General features: G+C 38.5%; 3 protein-coding genes and 1 long non-coding RNA gene across 4 annotated transcripts; all 4 read left to right on the top strand.

The window, feature by feature from the left end:
- The first annotated feature begins 979 nt into the window (after nucleotides 1-979).
- LOC139124334 (uncharacterized) lies at nucleotides 980-5511 on the top strand. The gene is made up of 5 exons (XM_070690472.1): nucleotides 980-1126; nucleotides 3333-3540; nucleotides 3945-4011; nucleotides 4402-4680; nucleotides 5148-5511. Exons 1-5 carry the CDS (start codon nucleotides 980-982, stop codon nucleotides 5272-5274), a joined length of 828 nt encoding a protein of 275 aa, XP_070546573.1. The 3' UTR covers nucleotides 5275-5511.
- Nucleotides 5512-7280: 1769 nt separating this feature from the next.
- On the top strand, nucleotides 7281-9673 carry LOC139124333 (uncharacterized). Its single transcript, XM_070690471.1, has 5 exons — nucleotides 7281-7552; nucleotides 8005-8119; nucleotides 8486-8711; nucleotides 8967-9416; nucleotides 9663-9673. Exons 1-5 carry the CDS (start codon nucleotides 7293-7295, stop codon nucleotides 9671-9673), a joined length of 1062 nt encoding a protein of 353 aa, XP_070546572.1. The 5' UTR covers nucleotides 7281-7292.
- Nucleotides 9674-11628: 1955 nt separating this feature from the next.
- Nucleotides 11629-12836, top strand: LOC139124135 (uncharacterized). Its single transcript, XM_070690276.1, has 2 exons — nucleotides 11629-11743; nucleotides 12251-12836. The coding sequence occupies exons 1-2, from the start codon at nucleotides 11637-11639 to the stop codon at nucleotides 12684-12686; spliced, it is 543 nt and encodes a 180-aa protein (XP_070546377.1). The 5' UTR covers nucleotides 11629-11636; the 3' UTR covers nucleotides 12687-12836.
- Nucleotides 12837-16204: 3368 nt separating this feature from the next.
- LOC139123974 (uncharacterized) lies at nucleotides 16205-17876 on the top strand. Its single transcript, XR_011549809.1, has 3 exons — nucleotides 16205-16487; nucleotides 17302-17437; nucleotides 17647-17876. It is a non-coding gene; the product is annotated as an uncharacterized lncRNA (long non-coding RNA).
- Nucleotides 17877-19541: the final 1665 nt, after the last annotated feature.

Raw genomic sequence — 19541 nt, 5'->3', positions numbered from 1 at the left:
TACTTGTCCATAACTCAGTAACCAAAGTGCTACAGCCTTCATGTATGGTATGATGGGACACCTTATGACGCCACATATTGTACCTCACTAATTATGTGCATATCTAATTTTGAGCAAGCCAATAGAGCTAGAGGTCTGATTTTTGGTACATAGGGATAACTTAGCAAGTACAATTTTTTGACAAAATGTCACGTGACCTTGGTGACCTTTGACCTCAAATATACATATTTGTCCATAACTCAGTAACCACAAGTTGTACACCCTTCATATATGGTATGATGGGACACCTTATGACGCCACATACTGTAGAGGGGAAAATTTTTGGCGGGGTTTAATTTTGGCGCATTACGCAAAAACAGAAAATGCATGAATTTAAAACACCGTCAATAAATGTCCCATTTATGCAAATGAGGGTCTCACGGTCAAACAAAGGTCAACACTCACGCACTATGTCCAGCCACACCAGGATGCAGAGCATATCAGACACAACAACAGAAATGAAAACGTCAATAAAGTTCGTTGACAACTTCATTCTTGTGTTTTATTTCAAACATTAAATTTGCATTTCAGCTGTTTTACTAGTACATGTAATAAATTGTGACAAAAATAGGCCTACAGACATCAAGTATTGACAGCCGACACATCGTGACAGGATCAGGAACTGGCCTTTACTGAGAAAATGAAGAAACATTGAATATCAAATCGCAAAAGTCAAAATATCTCGAAGTGGTACATTTAAAATTCAAGCTTTACAGAAAAAAGAAAGTATCACTGTTTCACTGAAAATGATCAAGTTGCCGCACACACTAAAAATACATAGCTTCAAATTACAAATTTACCGATTGTTTGTACCGTTCATTTATTACTGCTAGTACAGTACAGTACAGGGTATTTAATAAAAACAGTCCAAAATACCTGTTTCTCAAAAACCGTCAACAAGAGTCTCTCTTCGTTCTGCAACTCGCTGTTCAGCATTAACATGCCTTTAAGCATGAAGCAGCTTCAGTTCAGTGAGTCGAAGGCTGATCGTCGTGGTAGGGTCTTCATTGCCGCCTGTCAGAGCACTACAAACACGATTGCTGTACCACTGCTGAAACTCCTGCCGCATCAGATCTTTGAAGAGCTTGTTAGAAACTCAGACTTGATGGTTGTTCAGAGCAGACAATGGGCTTTTTCACTTCATGCCTCGCAAACAGAACTCAGTTGGTGTCCTTTAATGGAACCCCGAGTGATTCTCTTTCTGTCAGTACAGGTGTACCGCAGGGATATATTTTAGGGCCCCTGTTGTTCCTACTTTTTATAAATGACCTCCCTCTGGCTTCTGAAAATTCTGATATGTATATGTATGCTGATGACACAGCAGCTCAGGTGATCAGTCCCAAAATCAACGAAATTGAAACCAAGCTGAGCAGAATTATGAATCTGATCACACGCTGGTGCGATAAAAATAGCATGTGTGTTAATTCACAGAAAACTAAGGTTATTGTCATTGGTACAACGCAGAAAAAAGCAAGAACGAAAAATCACATCAATGTTATGTGTGGCAATGATCAGCTCGATTGTGTAACCCATGAAAAATTGTTGGGTGTAACCATTGACGACACCCTAAATTGGGAAAAGCAAGTAAATTCAGTTTGTAGTAAGGTAGCCTTTAAATTGCTGCATCTGAAACGTATTCGTCCCTTTTTAACTCAGAGAGCTAAGATGATATTTTACAATTGTTTTATATTACCCCATTTTGACTATTGTTCTAACATATGGGGTCATTGTTCCAACAAACTTTTACTTCGTGTTGAAAGACTACAGAAAGCTGTAGCCAGAGTACTTTGGACTCAGAGTTTAGCACTCCTAGTCGTAATTTATTCGACGTTTTAAACTGGGTACCATTTAGAGAAAGGATTGTTTTTAATGAATCAGTCTTGATGTACAAAGTCCAAAATAATTTGGCTCCTAAATATTTGAATGTTTTTAGAAGTGTCCAGAACGTCCACAGTCGTAGTACAAGATCTGTAGACAGAAATGAATTATATATTCCAAGACACAGAACTCAAATTTTTAAGAGGAGTTTTACGTATAGCGGTGTCAAAATATGGAATAGTTACCAGCAGATGTCAAATTTTGCTCTACTCTTCACTCTTTTAAAATGAAATGTAAGTCTCATGTTTTGGCAAAATGTATTTCTTAAGCCATTTTTGGCGTTTTTATATTTGTCGTCTGTTTCTTGCTGTCTTAATGTTTTGTTTTTCTCTGATCTGTTTTTTATATTCTTTAACGTACATATTGTATACTTCTTGCATCTCGACACTGTGTGAGAATAGCCTTTGGCTCAACAGTTTATCTCGCTTAAATAACGTCTAATAATAATAATAATAATAATGATAATAATAATAATAAGGTCTATGGGTTGAAGGCCATCTGTTCAGCACGCTGGCACTAATACGGCAGAAATGTTGTTGTCGCCCAGTTTCTTAAGGAAGTCTTCAGCGCAGTGAGCCTTGTACACATCGAAGATCGCGAGGGCTTTCTGGGTTGGTGGTAGGCTGAGTCTCTCTCTTGTTGCATTGAAATACGGGATGACTATTTTCTCCACGTATCGCACCATCGAATCGTGATTTGACCAGTGCTATTCAGTGTGAAAAATGTCCCACTGCTCTGGAAACTGGTAGGTCGGATAGCATCTATCAGTCTTGCCCTGGTAAAGTAGTGGTGGTGGAAGAAATTCGCCAGCAGCTGATGATGAAAAGACGGCCGTGATTTGGCGCTTGTCATCTAACCCAGTGATTGCAACTTGGCGTGAACCTTCTTAATCAATATAGTCCACTGCCCCGTGGGAATGATGGCCACACCAGTCTGATCCCAGTTGATGACAAGCTGCGGTGGAATGTTGTGTTCTTCTTTTACATCTTTTATTCGCTGTAGAAATGTCTCTTTCATGGCTGGAAAATCGTCAACGTGCTGCTTCGCTGCTTTATAGTGCCCTTTCTCTTAACATACCCCATACGGCGAAGTAAAGATTTCGCCCAGTCTGACGTCAGCGTGACATGACCACCATACTCAGCAAGGAGGCTTCAGTTGCTGTGTAAGATGACACCATGGTCAATGGAGATGCAGATCGCTGAATTTACCACACTGCCCTTCACAGTCGCAGTTGTCTGGTGAACGACTGTACTTTCGTTTCAAGTTCGCTGCCTAACATCACCGGCTGCCCTTTGGTAGATGGTCACTTGTCAATGCTTACGTTTTCTTTATCGGTTCTCAAGGCTTTCTGATAGGCTTTCTTCATGTTGCGGACGGTACTTTCGTTGATCAGTTCGTGTTCTCTCTTAATTTAGATATGTATTTTGGAGCACTGCGCATGCGCACATTCATATTGCATAAGCGACCCAGTGAACGCGGAAGCATGGATTTCTCTCAGGCTACGCATCCCACATCGGGTGCCTTCGGCTCTCGTAGAAGGCTATGGATTGTCATCTTCGGGTCAAAATCGGCAGCAAAAGAACCAAGGACGTTCAGTCAACGTCTTGGCTTCCAACGATGGTGGTAAGTTCAAAATTGTGGGAAATTTTATGCATTACTTTCCGCGGTCCTCTCACGGTTTCCGCCATGATGTTCCTTCAGAACATCATGATTTAGTTCAGCTATATTCAAATCCATCCATCGTACAGCGTCGTTTGGCCGATTTTTGCATCCAAATTGGTCAACATTGTCGATGAACAGTTTGTGGACACATAGACGAGATTTTATCGCTGTAGCGCCATGGCGGACATTGGGGGACACTTTTACATTTCGATCCATGATGAAGGCCTACTTCTGGTTTTGGGAAATTCCGATGCGTTAGCTTCGTACTATATGTACCAAGACTAACGATCTACGCATGGCGACTTTCAGAACAGCCCGCGAAGGAATTCTTATAGTGAAAAAATACTGCATTTAATTTTCCACAGGTTCATCACAGCCTTCAGCTGCGTCAAGTGGCAGTATACCATTACGAATTGTATCAACTGTCAGAGGGTACGTATTGCATTTTAGATGGGTTTCGATGTTAAGTGATGCGGGCAAATAAAGATGATGCTAATTTAAAGTCGTATTATATTATAGCCATCAAGGCTAAGTCAAGGGTGATATGATTAATTTTTGTACACTCTGTGGATTCGAGAGACAGTGCCAGTGATTCAACCATGCACAGTGTTGTTTGTGAATGACTAGAGCGATAATTTTCTCTCTTCCTTTACAAAGTACATGCAACTTTCGATTCACTGTATTCTGAATACAGCCACTGTTTATTTACTTGCGAGTCACATGTCACCTAGCTCCCATCTTCTTTTTGTTAGATATTAATTTTTATAAAAAAATAAATGTGTTACAATGCAGTAATGTATTAATATATGTAATATTGTGCAGGTATCATGCATTCCGCATACGACCCCATGTGTCAGTGTGGCTGGAGGTCAAAGATGAAGAGGGGAATCGTTATGATCCTTATGCAATGGGAGTGTGGTTCCCCAAGCTTGAAAAAATACCAGAACATCTCCACCATGAGATAACCAGGAAAGGTGACCAGCGTGGACCAGAACAGACTGTGCACTCAAACAGTGGAAAACAAGTTGGCCGTGTCCCCGCCAATTTATGCAAAGCTTTCAGACAGTTGAAAGAACAAGGAAAAATCACCGACATTAAAAGGTAATATATTTAATAAGCATTTCTATTTTGATGTTGATGACATTATAAAATTATAGGCGTGTAACTGTGCAACTTCCTGGCATTTTTTTGCACACAAATACTTTGTATCAGTGGCATCCCTTTCTCTGTCAGCCAAGATTTTAATAGTGCAATGGATGTTGTTCCTCCTTATTGCTGACAGGCTTGGAAAATGACACATGCATGCAATTAAGAAAATACATCAAATTTGTGATGTGTCTATAACAAAAACAGTATTCATTCCTTGATCATTAGGTTAGGTAGCGCAACATCTGTAACCAATTACGTCATGAAAAACCATTATGAATATTTATGATTTTATCCGATTTTATAATCAATGTTGAATGTATCAGATATTGTTGAGTGCCAATGAGTACTTGAGAGAAAAATATTTTGAGGTTAGGGTCAAGTATTTATAATTAGTTCTTGTTTTTTGCTTTCCCAAAAAGTGAGTACACCGGTGAAGTAGGCCTCAGTTCAAATCCACATCATCACCAGAAATTCAAAAAGTCTGTGACAGGAAGAGACCGTCCAGGAGAGGAGCTGTGCTTGACTGTGTTTACCATGTGTACGTAAAGCCAGGGGTGGAAGAGGAAACCAGAAAAGTTATTGAAGAAAGTCTGTTATCCATTGGAGGTACTGGCCAGCTATTGTAAAATATGTTGGACACTTGTTTGTTGGACACTTGTTTGAAAAAAGAGAGATATTTTATGTATTTAAATATTTATTTTTCTGTATTTTTACCATGTTAAATGTTTATAACAACTTAAAAGATTTGACTTTTTCATTTACTCTTGTCACTGATGTATTGTTTGAGAGATGAAATATTTCATCTTCAGTCTGCATGAAAACTAAGTGAAGTTTGTGACTGCTTAGATGATTATAAAACTTACATACTTTTTAATCTATTTTCAAGATATGTATTTAAAAAGACATTCACTACTGTTTTGACCGTATACAGTTACACAAAGTTTGAAGCACTGTTGGTACTTTATTTCAAGTGTTTTGTTTATTTTATGAATAAAGTGATCTAAAATTCTCATTCAAATTTTTGTTGCTCCTTTTTTAAAATTTACAGAATTAGATGACGAAATTTCATACCACATTAGAGTCCTGTCAGGAATGTGTAGAGTGTGCAGTGTTCAGATCAAAGATTTAGCAGAGCCAAAGATGTTATAGAATATAAACAGGAGGTCAATGACATTTGGTGTACAAATATTGATACTGACAAAGAAGAAGTCCATCCATATCTCGTGTGTGGTAAATGTACGAGAACCATAACATACCACGAAAAGAAACGAGCAAGTACCGGTCTAAGCAGAGTAGGACAGATCATGTTATTTCCATCTTCTTTTCCCATAGTAGCAGCTGTAATCTCTGCTTTCATCCAACACCTGATCACTCTTACTGTAAATCTGAGAGACTGGCTGACAGTGACAGTGATCTCTGTCAGTGTAGGAAGTGTAACGTGAGCGTGAAAGATGCAGAGACACAAACAACGATGACTGCAGTACTTGATGTACAAACCTGTGACACAAGTGGTCTTGACATTGACATTAAACAAAAAATTGTCTTTGATGTGTTCAAGTCAGAGGCCTCGGCGATTGCCCAAGACTTTTTGACTTTCGATCAGACATATAAGGACTTGTCTAATTGTGCAGCATTTGATGCAGATACTTACTACAGAAAAAGGAATCCCATAATTCAAAGTGCAATTGATGGTCTTAGTCAGTCAAAAAAAATCACATCAGCTAAGGTAATGGCTATAGAACATCTGTATGGGCTTGTGGTGAAAGCATCAATAGCGCCATTCTCTTTTATGTTATCACTACTGCTATGGTAGAGTTGACTTTTCAGATCCTCAGATTCAGATCCTCAGATCCTCAGATTCAGATCCTCAGATCTCAGACCTCAGATCCTGTAACTTCAGACGCAGATTCATAATTAAAATTTCACAATTTTCAAAGTTTGATGTAATATACTGATAAATAAAATATAATTTAGATTTGAAAAGGCTTTAGAAATTATTTTATTTCTATCTTGAATCTTGAACTTAAAAACTTCGATCTCAGAATCAGAACGTCATCTGTCGAAGACAGGGTGTGCAATGGTTCCACTTGTTATGTCATCACGTGAACGTTCCCTCACAGAGAAACACACCGTGCGCGATCGAACGATCAAGACCGCGACGATCATGTAAATGCTGGCTATCGACAGTCCGTATTTTACCATCGTTCGTAATATTTATGGCGAGGGAATATAATTAATCCATGTTGGAGGCAGTGACCCCGGGCTAAATCAGAATTCAGGGGTCGGAAGAAGCAGACCCGTCTTCGTTGAAACTTGTTGAGCGAAAACGTTTATGTAGACTTTTTTGTTTTCATAACTGCCTCGTACATGTCATATTCAAAATATTATTTTAGATATTGCAATCATACTGTTAATACGGGTATAAAAGGCTTGTAAATTCGAATCTGCATCTGAAGTTATAGGATCTGAAGTCTGAGATCGATATCTGAGGGTCTGAGGATCTGAATCTGAGGATCTGAAAAGTCAACTCTACCCTACTGCTATATGGAATTACAGGAAGTGCAATGTTAGTGTCAGTCTTAAGCAAGGTCTGCCCAAGTGGAAGCTGGACAACATTCCGAAGATGGCTTGCTTCAATGGCAAGTCAGCCAATAAAACTACCCTGCGCTGGAGACCTTGCAATCGCTTTTGACAATGACCAAATTGTTCAAAAACAATATGAAGTGAAGGCAGGGGGAAAACCCAGAGTTTCCATCTTGACCAGCGTTTGCTATGTAGTATTTGGATTGAGAGGCCTGCAGCTACAACAGGATTTAGCACCAAGGTAGGTTTTGGCACTTTGTAATGGTGATATTGCCTGGACATTAGTACACTGAAAAATATGTGATACTGACAGGGACAATCAGGGGTAGGCACATGGGGAATGGAAAGCATGCCGTGGACCATTGAGAGCAATGGTGGAAGGAAAAATCCTGTACATTGACAATTTGATCCCACATTAGTTTTTTGGTGTTAGCATTTTGAAAACGCCTTTGTATGGCCATACGACACTATTTTAGTTATCAACTGTTGTTTTTCAGGGTTGGGAGAAGGATCTAGTTGTCAATTATATTCCAATCCATTGCTGGTTTTCAGGAGTCAACAGTGTGGTTTCCATTCCCCACACTTATTTATGCCTACCCCTGACAACAACTATATACATATTTTGTAAAGTAAGACTTAACTTTTGTGGAGAACATTTTTTCTGTACTTCATTGTAATTTTTAAATTTTGCAGTAATTGGATGCAACATAGTAATGCCCTGATTAACAAGGAGATCAAAGAAGATCTGATGAAAACCCTACTTGCCAAGGAAAGATTAAGAGCTGCATTTGCTGTAGTAAGGAAAGAGGTAAGGTAAACATAAGGACTGTAAATAATGGGAAGGAAATTCTCCCATGGTACTGGGTCAGCTGGTTGATTATATAAAGGATTGAAACATTTCATTTTGTCTCAAAAGTAGTATTATTACTAGTATTATTAATTGTTCCTGAATAGGCAGTACTCTATTGTCCTCAAGCTATGTTATTTAAAGGTTATGTAGCATACCAAATGAATTCAGCGTGTTGAACAACTTTTTGCCCACATGTAACAAATGTTTATCAGGATGGTATAAATGCATACAATTTAAACTTTTACTGTCAACAATGATTATTAGCAAGATTACTATCATTAACACCAAATCAATTGCACATACATTCCGTCCTCTTGTCATCAGATGAAGAAACAGACACAAATTGCATTAGAAGAGGTGGTGAGACAACAGTGTAATGAAGAAAGTGGAGTCATAGTGGATGACATTGATAAAAGGATAGAAGAGATGAGACACAGGAAAGATGTGAAGATATGCCCTGCATGTAGCACTGAGATGAAGAAAACAGCTAGGAAATGCCCAAACACTCAATGCGGGGAAAATTTCAAAGATATCACAGAAAAACTGAGTGGTATGTAATGATTTAGTTAATTTTTCTGTCTGTGCCTTTGTCTTTTTTGTTTTGTATTATATCCACTACTGTCTGCTGTATGGCAATGAAAATATGGAAAATCTGTATGCCTCAGATGTAAACATTTTAGATTTAAATCTATCTCACACAGAGACAGCTGAAAACAGACTCATCAACACAGAAAAGGTGTATTTTTCAAACACATTAAGCTGAAAAATGAAATCAGTTACTGGAGAGACATTTGTCATTTTTCAGGTAAGCAGAACTTGGGTACAATGCTTATTCGTCCAACAAGGGAAGATCATGGTAAAATGAAATCATTTGTGGTAATGGTTTCTGAAACTGGTGCTGAAGCTGACGTTACTGAAAGAGCTAATGAAACTGGTGGTATATACAGTCATCTCCAATCAGGGCATATAGAAGGTCCGGTAAAAGTGTCATGTGCAGAACCAATATTTGTGAACCCAAATTCTCAAAAGACAGTAAGACAAGTTTTGAAGACCATTGGTGAAGCTGGGAACATAGCACATGATTCAACAGATCCAAATTTCACTGAAAGACGGAAGTGGATGAAGGTTACCATGGATGGACTGCCATATATGATTGCTCGTAGCATCATTACTGATACATACCACTGTGTATTATGCTCAGAGACCTTAGACAGTGAAAAGGAGTATGAGCCCGGTGGTGGCAGTCCCCGGGTTGGTGGGTACCCATGCGCGTTACCAAATTCACTGAAAAGGGGGTGTTTTTCTTCAGTCATCTCGGAGATTCTAGGTCCGTGAAATCGAGAAAAAGGGGTACTTTTTCAGAGTAACCTCCGAGATTAGGGGTAGTCCTTTCATAGTCTCCCTAGGACACTAAATCTGGTCTAGTCTCACTCACAAAGAAAATGAAAAACAGTACCGTACGTTTGTATGTACATATGACGTATACATGCCCATCACTTAGGGTCCATCTAAAATCTAAAATCACCTAAAATCAGGTGAGGACAAACATTTGTGATGTATGTACATGTATACAAAGTCAACCTCCAGGGTCAACCCTGGAAGTCAACATACTAACCTCCTAGATTTCGAAAATAAGGGTATGTTTTTTACAGCTAATTTCTCCCAGATTTGCCACAAATAGAGGGTGTTTTTCTCAGAAATATTCTGGGAAAGGGGGTACTTTTCAAACTTGGGTAACAAGCATGGGTACCCACCAACCCGGGGACTGCCACCGCCGGGAGTATGAGATACATGTTCAAAGAGAGCATCCATGGTGTCCACTACCAAAACCACTGCTAGAATTTGGTTGGGTTGTACTCTCCCCTGGAAAACTGCACATTGAAATGAACATGTTGAGAAACTATTTTTCTCTGAATTGGGAAGTGTTCTTATCAGACCTTGCCTACGCAATGGGATTTCAATCAGAAAAGGCCCAGTTGTATGCAAAAAATGGATCAGACCATCACATAGCATGGCAGCTATTAAATGTTGCCATTGCTGGTAACATGCGGGAATTACTGATACCATATGTTCGTGTAAAAATGGCATCCAAAGAAGAACTGTCTGTGAATGATTTCATAGATTTTGCAACCAAAGCAAAGGACCCAAATTACACATACATGTTTGAACAAACATTCAGATATGGTGGTGCTATCCTTGCTTATCGAATTGGAGTTAGACTCAATCGTTCAGACATTATCAAAGCAGCTGCTCTGGTATTTTCTCCATTTTGGAGCAAGTCCAAAGATTCCAAATACCAGCTTCTAGACTTGTATGACAGGTAAGAGTCAGTGAACTTGTAATATGTATACCCACTGCTCTGCATTTTGTACATGAACTGTGAATCATCCAAATATCACATAGCAAAATATATAGCTAGACTTGGGTACTATACAACCGGTAACGCTGATGTATGGAGCAGTGTAATTTATTCACTGTTGCGTTAATCCCCTCGACATGAAACCTAACTGCAAAAGTGGTAACAGAACAAGTAAAACTATGTCCCTAGTTTTGTTTTGGCACACATGAAATGAATTAAGGCCTCACACACACACAAATGACAAACGCATTAATAATAATTAACATCCACAGCACATTGACATTGTGCAGGTCTGGTTGTGGAAAGCTGTTTTATAAAATAGAGAAATGATCCATTTTAAGAACATCCCTGACCAATGGATATTTACTGAATAACAAATGAGTCAAAAGCTAAAAGCCACTGGACACACATTTTTCTCCAGCACTATTCTTGTTGTTTGCTACTAATGGGAATACTCCATTGAATTTAATTTCATAGGACTGATCAAGCTATGATGCCTGAAGAATTGCGGTCATTCATGGATGCTACAGCAAGTATATCCACATCGGGTGATCAGTACAGTGGAGAAAATCTGAACGTCAGGCTGGAAGAAGTTAACAAAGCCTCAAAATGGTGGTCAGCAGGTGCAATGTATGCAGATGAATGGTTGCGAACATTCCGGAATTTGAATATGCTAACTGAGGTGTGTGTACAGAGTTTACAAGAAATATGTGTTGTAAATTTTGGCTGTCTTTATCAATATCTTTTCCAAGTCCCTGTTATGTGCTCAAACACCAAGTATCTTGCTTGTCAATACAACCTGTATGTTTTTAATGACTGCTATTAACACTGCTGACTGTAGACATATAGGGTGTGTAGATGAGCTACACACTGGATATTTCATTATGCTTTGCGAATTCAAACCAGAAATTGCAGATCAATACACAGAACAAAAACTGTGGAAAAAATAGCTTAAAAAAGAGCTACCCAGTATTGGACTTTTAACTTATTTTTGAAATACTGGCATGATAAAGTCTAGTATGCAGACAAATGTTCTGTGTGATTGACGGTACCAGGGATATTATTCACACATTCTGACAAGAAGCTTATTTTTCATCCCACCAGTTGAGAAAGAAGATGGAAAACATGCTGGATATACCAAATTATGAGTCAATAACCAACCCATCACGCTTGCGGAAGGATGAAGAGGTGACTGAATGGCGGATACAACTACGTAAACAGGAGTTGAGTGAATCAATTTTATTAAAATGTTTCTTTATGACTTCCTTTGTATGTTATATGTTATACAAGTTAAATATAATATTATGCATATTTCATTATATGTTCCTGGAAAGGTCCTGATTTTTCATAGCTGATAGGACCAACAAAAAAACTTCTGTTATAGGGTGACTCTCTAATTGTATGCAAGTGTAATTGTAATATGGCTATCATATGTCAAACACACTGCTGCAAGGACAATGTCATGCACAGGCAAAGAAATAAGATGGCTGTATTTTTTAGATTTTTTACACGTTTATTTCACTTGTATGTGTATCAGCTGCAGTGTATTAGTCAAAACAACCTGAGTGTGATTGGTGAGTGTAGGCATGAAGATTTAAATGTAGACTTTTTTGTGTCTAGTACATGTATTTCCATAGCAAGTATTGACCAGTGGTTTGTCACACAAAAAGCATTCAATTTTGCATGAAATTTTGCAGTTCTAATACTTAAGAACATGCTTTATTTTCCAGGTATCTTGCAACACCAGGTGATGCAACAAGAGCCCATATGAGTGTTAATGGAAAGCAGCTAGATCAAAAACTGAAATGCATGACACAAACATGTGAAAAAAACATGGAAACTGTCCTGGATAAAATAATCCTTGGTAAAATGAAGAAAGCAGACATTCGACATGAACTTGAACAGGTGTATGTTACACCTGAAGATAGGAAAAAGGGTGAATCAATAGAAAACAAAACTAAAGGTCAACTCATTAAAATGATTGATGAATCGATTATGAAAGTTATGGATGATGATTCCAAAGGTGGTTTTATTGACACAATGAAAAAGGTGAGAAAATGTAGAAAGGAACAAATAATAGAGTTTTACAGAGAAATTGAAGACTATTTAGTTGTAGAGGCAGCTGAACAAGTTGCTAAACTAGAAGCAGCAGTTAGTAATGCCTAGGTTATTTGGCTTTTTGGCTATTTTCCATATCAAGCAATGGTAATAACATTATGGGGTTTTGCACACTCCAAAAGGTTTGTGGACAATGGCTAAAAATTAATGCAGCCATTGTTTCCCTTTGGCCTTTCACCCGTGCTGTGTTGCGATACATAGACACAAATCTTATGTGAAAAAGGCACATGCCTACATGTATGTTCTGTGTTAATGTGTGATAAAGCCAAAGAAGAGACTTTTTGCATTATTTGAAGGAGTTTATTCATTTAAATTAGAACATGTCTTTGTACTTGATCGAAGGATGTGTATAAAAGCATGTATAAAAGCATTATTACGATTTGGATTGTGTGTTTACGTTTGAACCTGGTAAATAATTAACAGGTGATGCACTGGTTAAATGGCCACTGCTTGACACGATGCATCTGCATATTGCAATCTTCCAAGAATCGAATGTGATTTCATGAACTAGAATACATCAGTCTTGATGTTGTACATTTTGTTATTTCTATTTTCTTTTACATGTATATGGCCAGTTTTCAAGTATCCAAGGAAAACAAAAATTATTTTGATCTCAACCAATTATACAGCTGCATCTACTGGGGCCTTCACCTATGTAGAAAGAGGCAGGCGATGAGATACTTTAAGCTTTTTCCTCTGATGTAGAAAACATTTTTGATACCCTGACATATTTGCCTTCATGCAGTATGGCCATTGTAAGAAATCAGACCACATCAATACTATTCTAAGGCAACTCCACTCACTGGCTACCAATACCTCTCTCCGTAAAGCCCTAAATAGTCTGTCCCAAAAGTAACGATTTTTTAGGAATAAATCAATACAATAAGTCTAATGGCCTACAGCAGAATTGCTGAAGTGATACACTGATAACAAAATGCCACGATGTAGGGTCACACATGTCAATTTGGTGATGTGCCTTGAAGGTCTGCAGTTTGGATATTTCTACAAGAGATGAGATACCTTGAATTTAGTCAGTGGTGTTATTCCAGTACTTATGTATTGCTTTTCATGACTGACGATCTGAATAAAAAAACCAAACTAGTTACTATGTTGAAATATCTTTATTGTATTTCACAACACAACACATGTATCACAATATAGTTAGAAACTTTTCAAATAAATACTCTCGCTGTAAATATAAATTTAAATAAATATTTCTCTGTCTTATGATGTTGATGCCATTTTGTTTTGTAGTACTTTCTGGAGCTGCATGGACAGTCCTGACGAGTAGCTATCAGTGATATGCTACTGCTATACTGACATGCTGTGTCTTTGATATGAACCTGAGAACAAATGCTTTTATTGCACAGTGCACAAAATATCATAATGCTTAAACAACAAAAAAAGAACCAAAAAACTTCCTACAAACTAGATTTTTAGAAACATTTTCTCGAAACTTCAAATAAATACTCTCGAAGTAAATATATTTTAATAAAAATATTTCTCTCTCTTATAATGTTGTCTGTAAAAAAACTTCCTACAAACTAGATTTTTAGGAACAATTTGCAATAAAACAAAAAAACAAAACATGAAAATCAGCCTATCACGTTGACCTTGTGATGCACATGAAACGAAGTCTGTATGTCCATAAACATGATAACCAACATGTCATTTTCAGGCCAGTTACTCTTTATCAGATTTGCCTTCAAAGTCTTTTGACAAAACCTTTGCTTAAACATGTCCGCATGGGGTGCCTCGTCGGTAGTATCCTTGTTAGGAGTTGGTTCTAAAGGTTGTACAATAGTGGAGTTGTCATCAATGCTCTTGATTGTGCCTGCAGATTTCAAAATATTCCCATTTTTGTAGTCATCAATGGCCTTCTTGCCCGTACGAAACAGATTTTTTGTGGTAAATATGCTGCAAGCTCTGGGTAAACATACCACGCATACTTTTGTGTGCCACAACTCTCTATCCATCCTGCGCCGATAGTCACCACTAGTGGTGCACTTGTGGTGATTAGCAATCTTTCTCTTGGTATGTCTACCACAAGACTGAAGTAAACAAAGTTGCAGATTGCTTTGTGGTATGTTTGCCATTGAAGGCTTTACGTAAATACAATGGTCACACAGCACAGACTTGCAGAATCATGTGTAAGAATTCAAGGCTGCACGGTTACAGGGCAGCCAAGTGAACGTGTGTGCCCAGCTGGCTTCTGTAGATGTACCGTATATCATATGCATGAATAAAGAATATACATGTTTGCACTCTAAATTTAATAACAGAATAGTATATTTATTGATTTTTCAAATGGGGATGTTAAAACGTGAATACATCAGTTTCCAAGAAATTAGGAAATTCACATACAAAAGTACCTGACTCTCCAAATGATACTTCTATACACAGTGACAAGATTTTACAAATCCAGATTACATCAACAATAGCACATATGTAAAGGTGCGGGATCGCTGGATTGCCAAAATAGCTTAATTTGAGCGATTTAGCAGCTATAGGCCCTATGGTGTGATCGAGGCGAGAAAAGTGACGAAGTTGATCTAATAAAGACGGGTATTCTGTGTGACAATGTTGTTTCATGCATAGGCCTACACTGTAGGCAGCCACAAATATCCAATGAAACCATGTTTCCCTGTCCATCGGGAAACGTTTTGAGCCCATGATCTGCACGATAATTCAACGTTAAATTCATCAATTTCATGGCAGCAACGAAAATCTCTCGAAAATCGGCCGTAATCCTTGAAGGAAAGGAACTTTGCCACAGTTTGGTAGGCCTAATAATAAGCGGACAGAGCATGTCAGTCACCGCGGTCGGAGAAAACACTCATTCTATTTGTGTCTTTCGACAATTATTTTCCGAAGCCATCATATGATCAGTATAAGCATGGAGGTAGGTATGGTATAAGTTACTATATCGCCGACTTAGAAAGACAAGGGAATTATTAGTCGTATTGCCATCCACTGTACAAATGATTGACATCTCACTCAACCTGCCGTGGACACGTACGTACGTGTCTCCAGAGAAACGCGCCCGAACTAAAATCTAAGAAATTGTTGAACTGGTATGTTGGATTTTTTGTATCTCACGCCTGTCGTATAGAACACAGTTTTATCGAAATTGAATTCCGTATCTCAGGGAAGGCACACTATAAAATAGTGCTGGTATAGTGCCTATGAAGGGTTTGCACGGTTAGCCGAGGCGCCACTGGCACTGCTGTGCTAACTGCTATGTAATAGGGCCTACATAGTGTGGGGCTTAGTGTTGGGTCATAGCCACTGGTACTGTCAATACACTTTTGCTTGGATATAGTCCGTCGAAAGCTGTAGGTTTTCAGTGAATTACTTTTGAATGAATTACTTCTAACAAAACTTCCACTACGATTCATGCTATGTTACGCACGTGTACAGCGATCGCGATTGCAAGGACTTCGTATCGGAAGTCATAGTATCACGCCTGATGACATCATAGATCATGTGAAGACTTCGTTGTGATTGGTCAGATTGGCGTGTCACAGGTCAAATCTCAGCGGCAAATCTGATATCAGAAGAGGCAGTTACGACCCTTTTGAATTGCTGAATGCATTGTCGCTGTTTTTTCACTCGACTTTTGACATAATTTCACTGAAATTTGCCGTTGGACATCACCTTGACAGCTTCGTATACCCTAGCTATGAATGTACAACCTATAGGCAATGTTCAAGACGCGTTAATTTTCATGTCATCGTCGTCACGATCGGCGTGTGGAGATCGGCTTGTGAACAATGGTCACCATTCTTATAACCATGATAACACCCTGAGCTGGCCGAGCTGAGGATCAAGGCTATCGTTTGAATTTCGGTAAGTAAATTTTCGAGTATCCTTCTCTGCAACGTAACGACGAATTTTATCTGTTTTTGTTCTGTGCAATTCTCGAGTAACACTGTCCAATTGTCTGAATAACTCCCGAGGTTGAACGTTGAGTGAACAGAACAGTGTGAAAGGAGTGGCCTTTATCTGTTCATACCGATGTATTGATAGTGTCTATGTCTGGGGAATACATACTTCGACACTTTGGCGAAGGCACAGTCCCTCGGGGACTGTACCCAGGGTGAAACTTTTGCTTATATGTATACAAATTTTCCTCGATGTACGATATAAAACAATGAAAAAACAATACATTTAGGAATGGTTAGGTAAGAATTAAGTTCTTAAACTCTGACCTAGTATCGTTTGTACACGTGTTTCATGTCATGAAATTTGGTATACGTCTATTTATAAGATCATGCTGGACGATGCTGGACGTCTCTGTCTTTGACACTTAAGTTTCTTTTGAAATCTTCATTAATGTAGTTTGACATTTGTTCAACGTTACCCGAAATATTTTGCTAGCATATTGTAAGGCGAAATCCAAATCAATGATTGATTTACAATATTTCATTGAAGTTCCACATGAAATCTTACAACACAAAACATGCATACAATATTTTCAGTTATCTTTCTGTAGCTGTGGATCACTGGTAGCGTTGTCCCCCCCCCATCTAAAAGTAATTTAGATTCACAGATATAGTAGTAAACTAGTTTTCATGTCACATGTAGTCAAAATCACCAAACATAATCGCTGGGACTTTTTCCTTTACATTCCTTTTATTCCATTGCATTTTCTTATTTGTAGCTGGAAGTGACGACATGTCTTTGTGGCAACGGATGCTGAGAAAAAGCAATGCTGATGACAACTTTACATCACCAATCTCATAAACCCACATTGGTCCCAAAAGAGTAACCAAGCTTGCCAAGGCAAATATATAAGTGTAAGTACCGTTTGAAATATCTTTACAATTTAGTGACCTGGATTCCATTTCATGATATGTGCAAGACTCATTGTGAAAGGTATGTCAAGGCAGTTGCAATTACATACTGACTGGCAGATTGTTCTCTTGGCATTTTGTCTACTGTACTGTGCTAGTATATGTGATTGCATTAATGTTTCTTTTCTTGTTTTTCTTTTTTTTTGTTTTAGCCCTTTCTGTAGTCTACGGAAAGTAAACCAAGACACTGAACAATCAACTGGATCAAAAGTAACTGTTCCCACTATATCGTTGGATATGCCAACACTTTGTTATGAAGATGCCATTGATTAAGGGAGATATCCTGTGAAAGAACTGTTGATGAACTTGTGATTTCTTTGTTTTGAGTCATTTGTTAGCATTTCCATCTGCAATAAATGTAAGGTAGGAATTCAATGAAAAACCTGGTAAGATTTCTTTTGTTTGTGAATGTGTGTGAGTGTTTGTACCTGTGGCTACATTCTGAAAACTTTAATACATTAGCACAAGAATGAGTAGCTACAGTGTGAGTGGTCGTGGCAAAGTGTGAAGGGTAGGGGTATGCTACTGGGGGTGGGGCTACCCATAGGGTCAGCTTCAATAGCGGTATGTATACCGTAAATCCTGTTTGTGGCAAGTATACCGCAAAAAAATTCTGCAAAGCCTAAACTTTTGTGGCAAACATACCAGGACATGCTTGAGTGTCGTGGTAAGCATACCACAATATGTGCGCCGCAAAATCCATCAACATGCGAAAATCTCAAGCTATGCGTAAGCTTACCACAACATGTTGTGGTAAACTTACCGGGCAATTATGAAGACTTTACCAGAACTGTTCGCCGCAAGGCTTTAATTTTCGTAAGGGTCATTCCATACACAAAGGATGTTTTGTTACCTTTAACATACAACAGGATATCCTGTCGTGTACATATGTGATATTTCCGTACCTGAAAGTTGGAAGAGTACGAATTATTACCAAATACAATATGGTTCACCTGTTAGGTGACATGACACAGCCTCAGAGTACACATATTTCAAAAGGCTATGAAAAAACCATGGCTATGTTTTTAATTCAAATATTTTAAGAAAATTTTGTTTCTGTGAACGGAAAGCAATCAATCTAAATTCATTTAATCACACTGGAGCGTGTGCGTATTACTTGGTCAGCACATTGTTTTTTTCTACATAAATTATCATAATAATAATATATCACAATGGGACCTTTAAATAAAACACTGTCTTCATGTACCACACAATAAAGTAGCATGCAATATGGAGGCCACATGCGGTGTTGACTAAACTTACTTTTTGTTGCAGCCCTTGCCTTTGCTTGTGAGCAAATTTTATCCTCCTAGTGTCGTCTGACAAATATTGCTCTTCAATAGGCTTCCTTCCGTAGGTCTTGTTGCTACCAACCTCTTTGTGACAAGTTTTCTTTGGAGCCGTTGGTGTAATGTGGAGGGACCGTGGTGTAGCAAAAGACTGACGGGAAGGGAAATGATATACAGTTTTAGAAACCTAAATTGACGTCAGTTACGGAAGACATTGGCCCTCGATGGTCAATGCGAAAGCTTAGCTTACGACAAAGACGGCAAGTTAGGAACATCATGGACGTACGAATGCGGTACGTCCATGGGATCATCAACGTTTACCATGGCGATGGCGGAACATTGAAGGACCTCCGTGGACGATCAGCATATTCATAAGCCATACATATTCGACAGGGAGGGGCACACAGTCCGTGTTACAAAAATATGACAGAGTTTTACACCCAAAGAAATACAAGTGCCGTGCACTGATGAATGCGCTTGCAAACATGAGAGACAGGAACAATGGACTGACTGGCACTGTGCTCGATGCTCCTAGCCCAGGAAAGTTAAAATAAAACGTTGGTTCCATTCATTTATCACGGGATCACTGTAAAAAGGTATATTTACCGTTGATGGCTGATCCATTATGACTGTGGACCTATTCGGCAAGCTTTCTGTAACGGCATCAGCAGAAAGGGAGTATATGTACACAGTCCGCCAGAAAACTTCGCGGGATTGTATGTAGCTAGCTCTGACCTCTGATATTCAGGTACGATCAA

Source organism: Ptychodera flava, assembly GCF_041260155.1.
Source record: "Ptychodera flava strain L36383 chromosome 23 unlocalized genomic scaffold, AS_Pfla_20210202 Scaffold_23__1_contigs__length_28996876_pilon, whole genome shotgun sequence".
Classification (NCBI taxonomy): Eukaryota; Metazoa; Hemichordata; class Enteropneusta; family Ptychoderidae; genus Ptychodera; species Ptychodera flava.
Note: the sequence above shows the minus strand (reverse complement) of the source record. Positions and strands in the feature narration are given on the sequence as shown.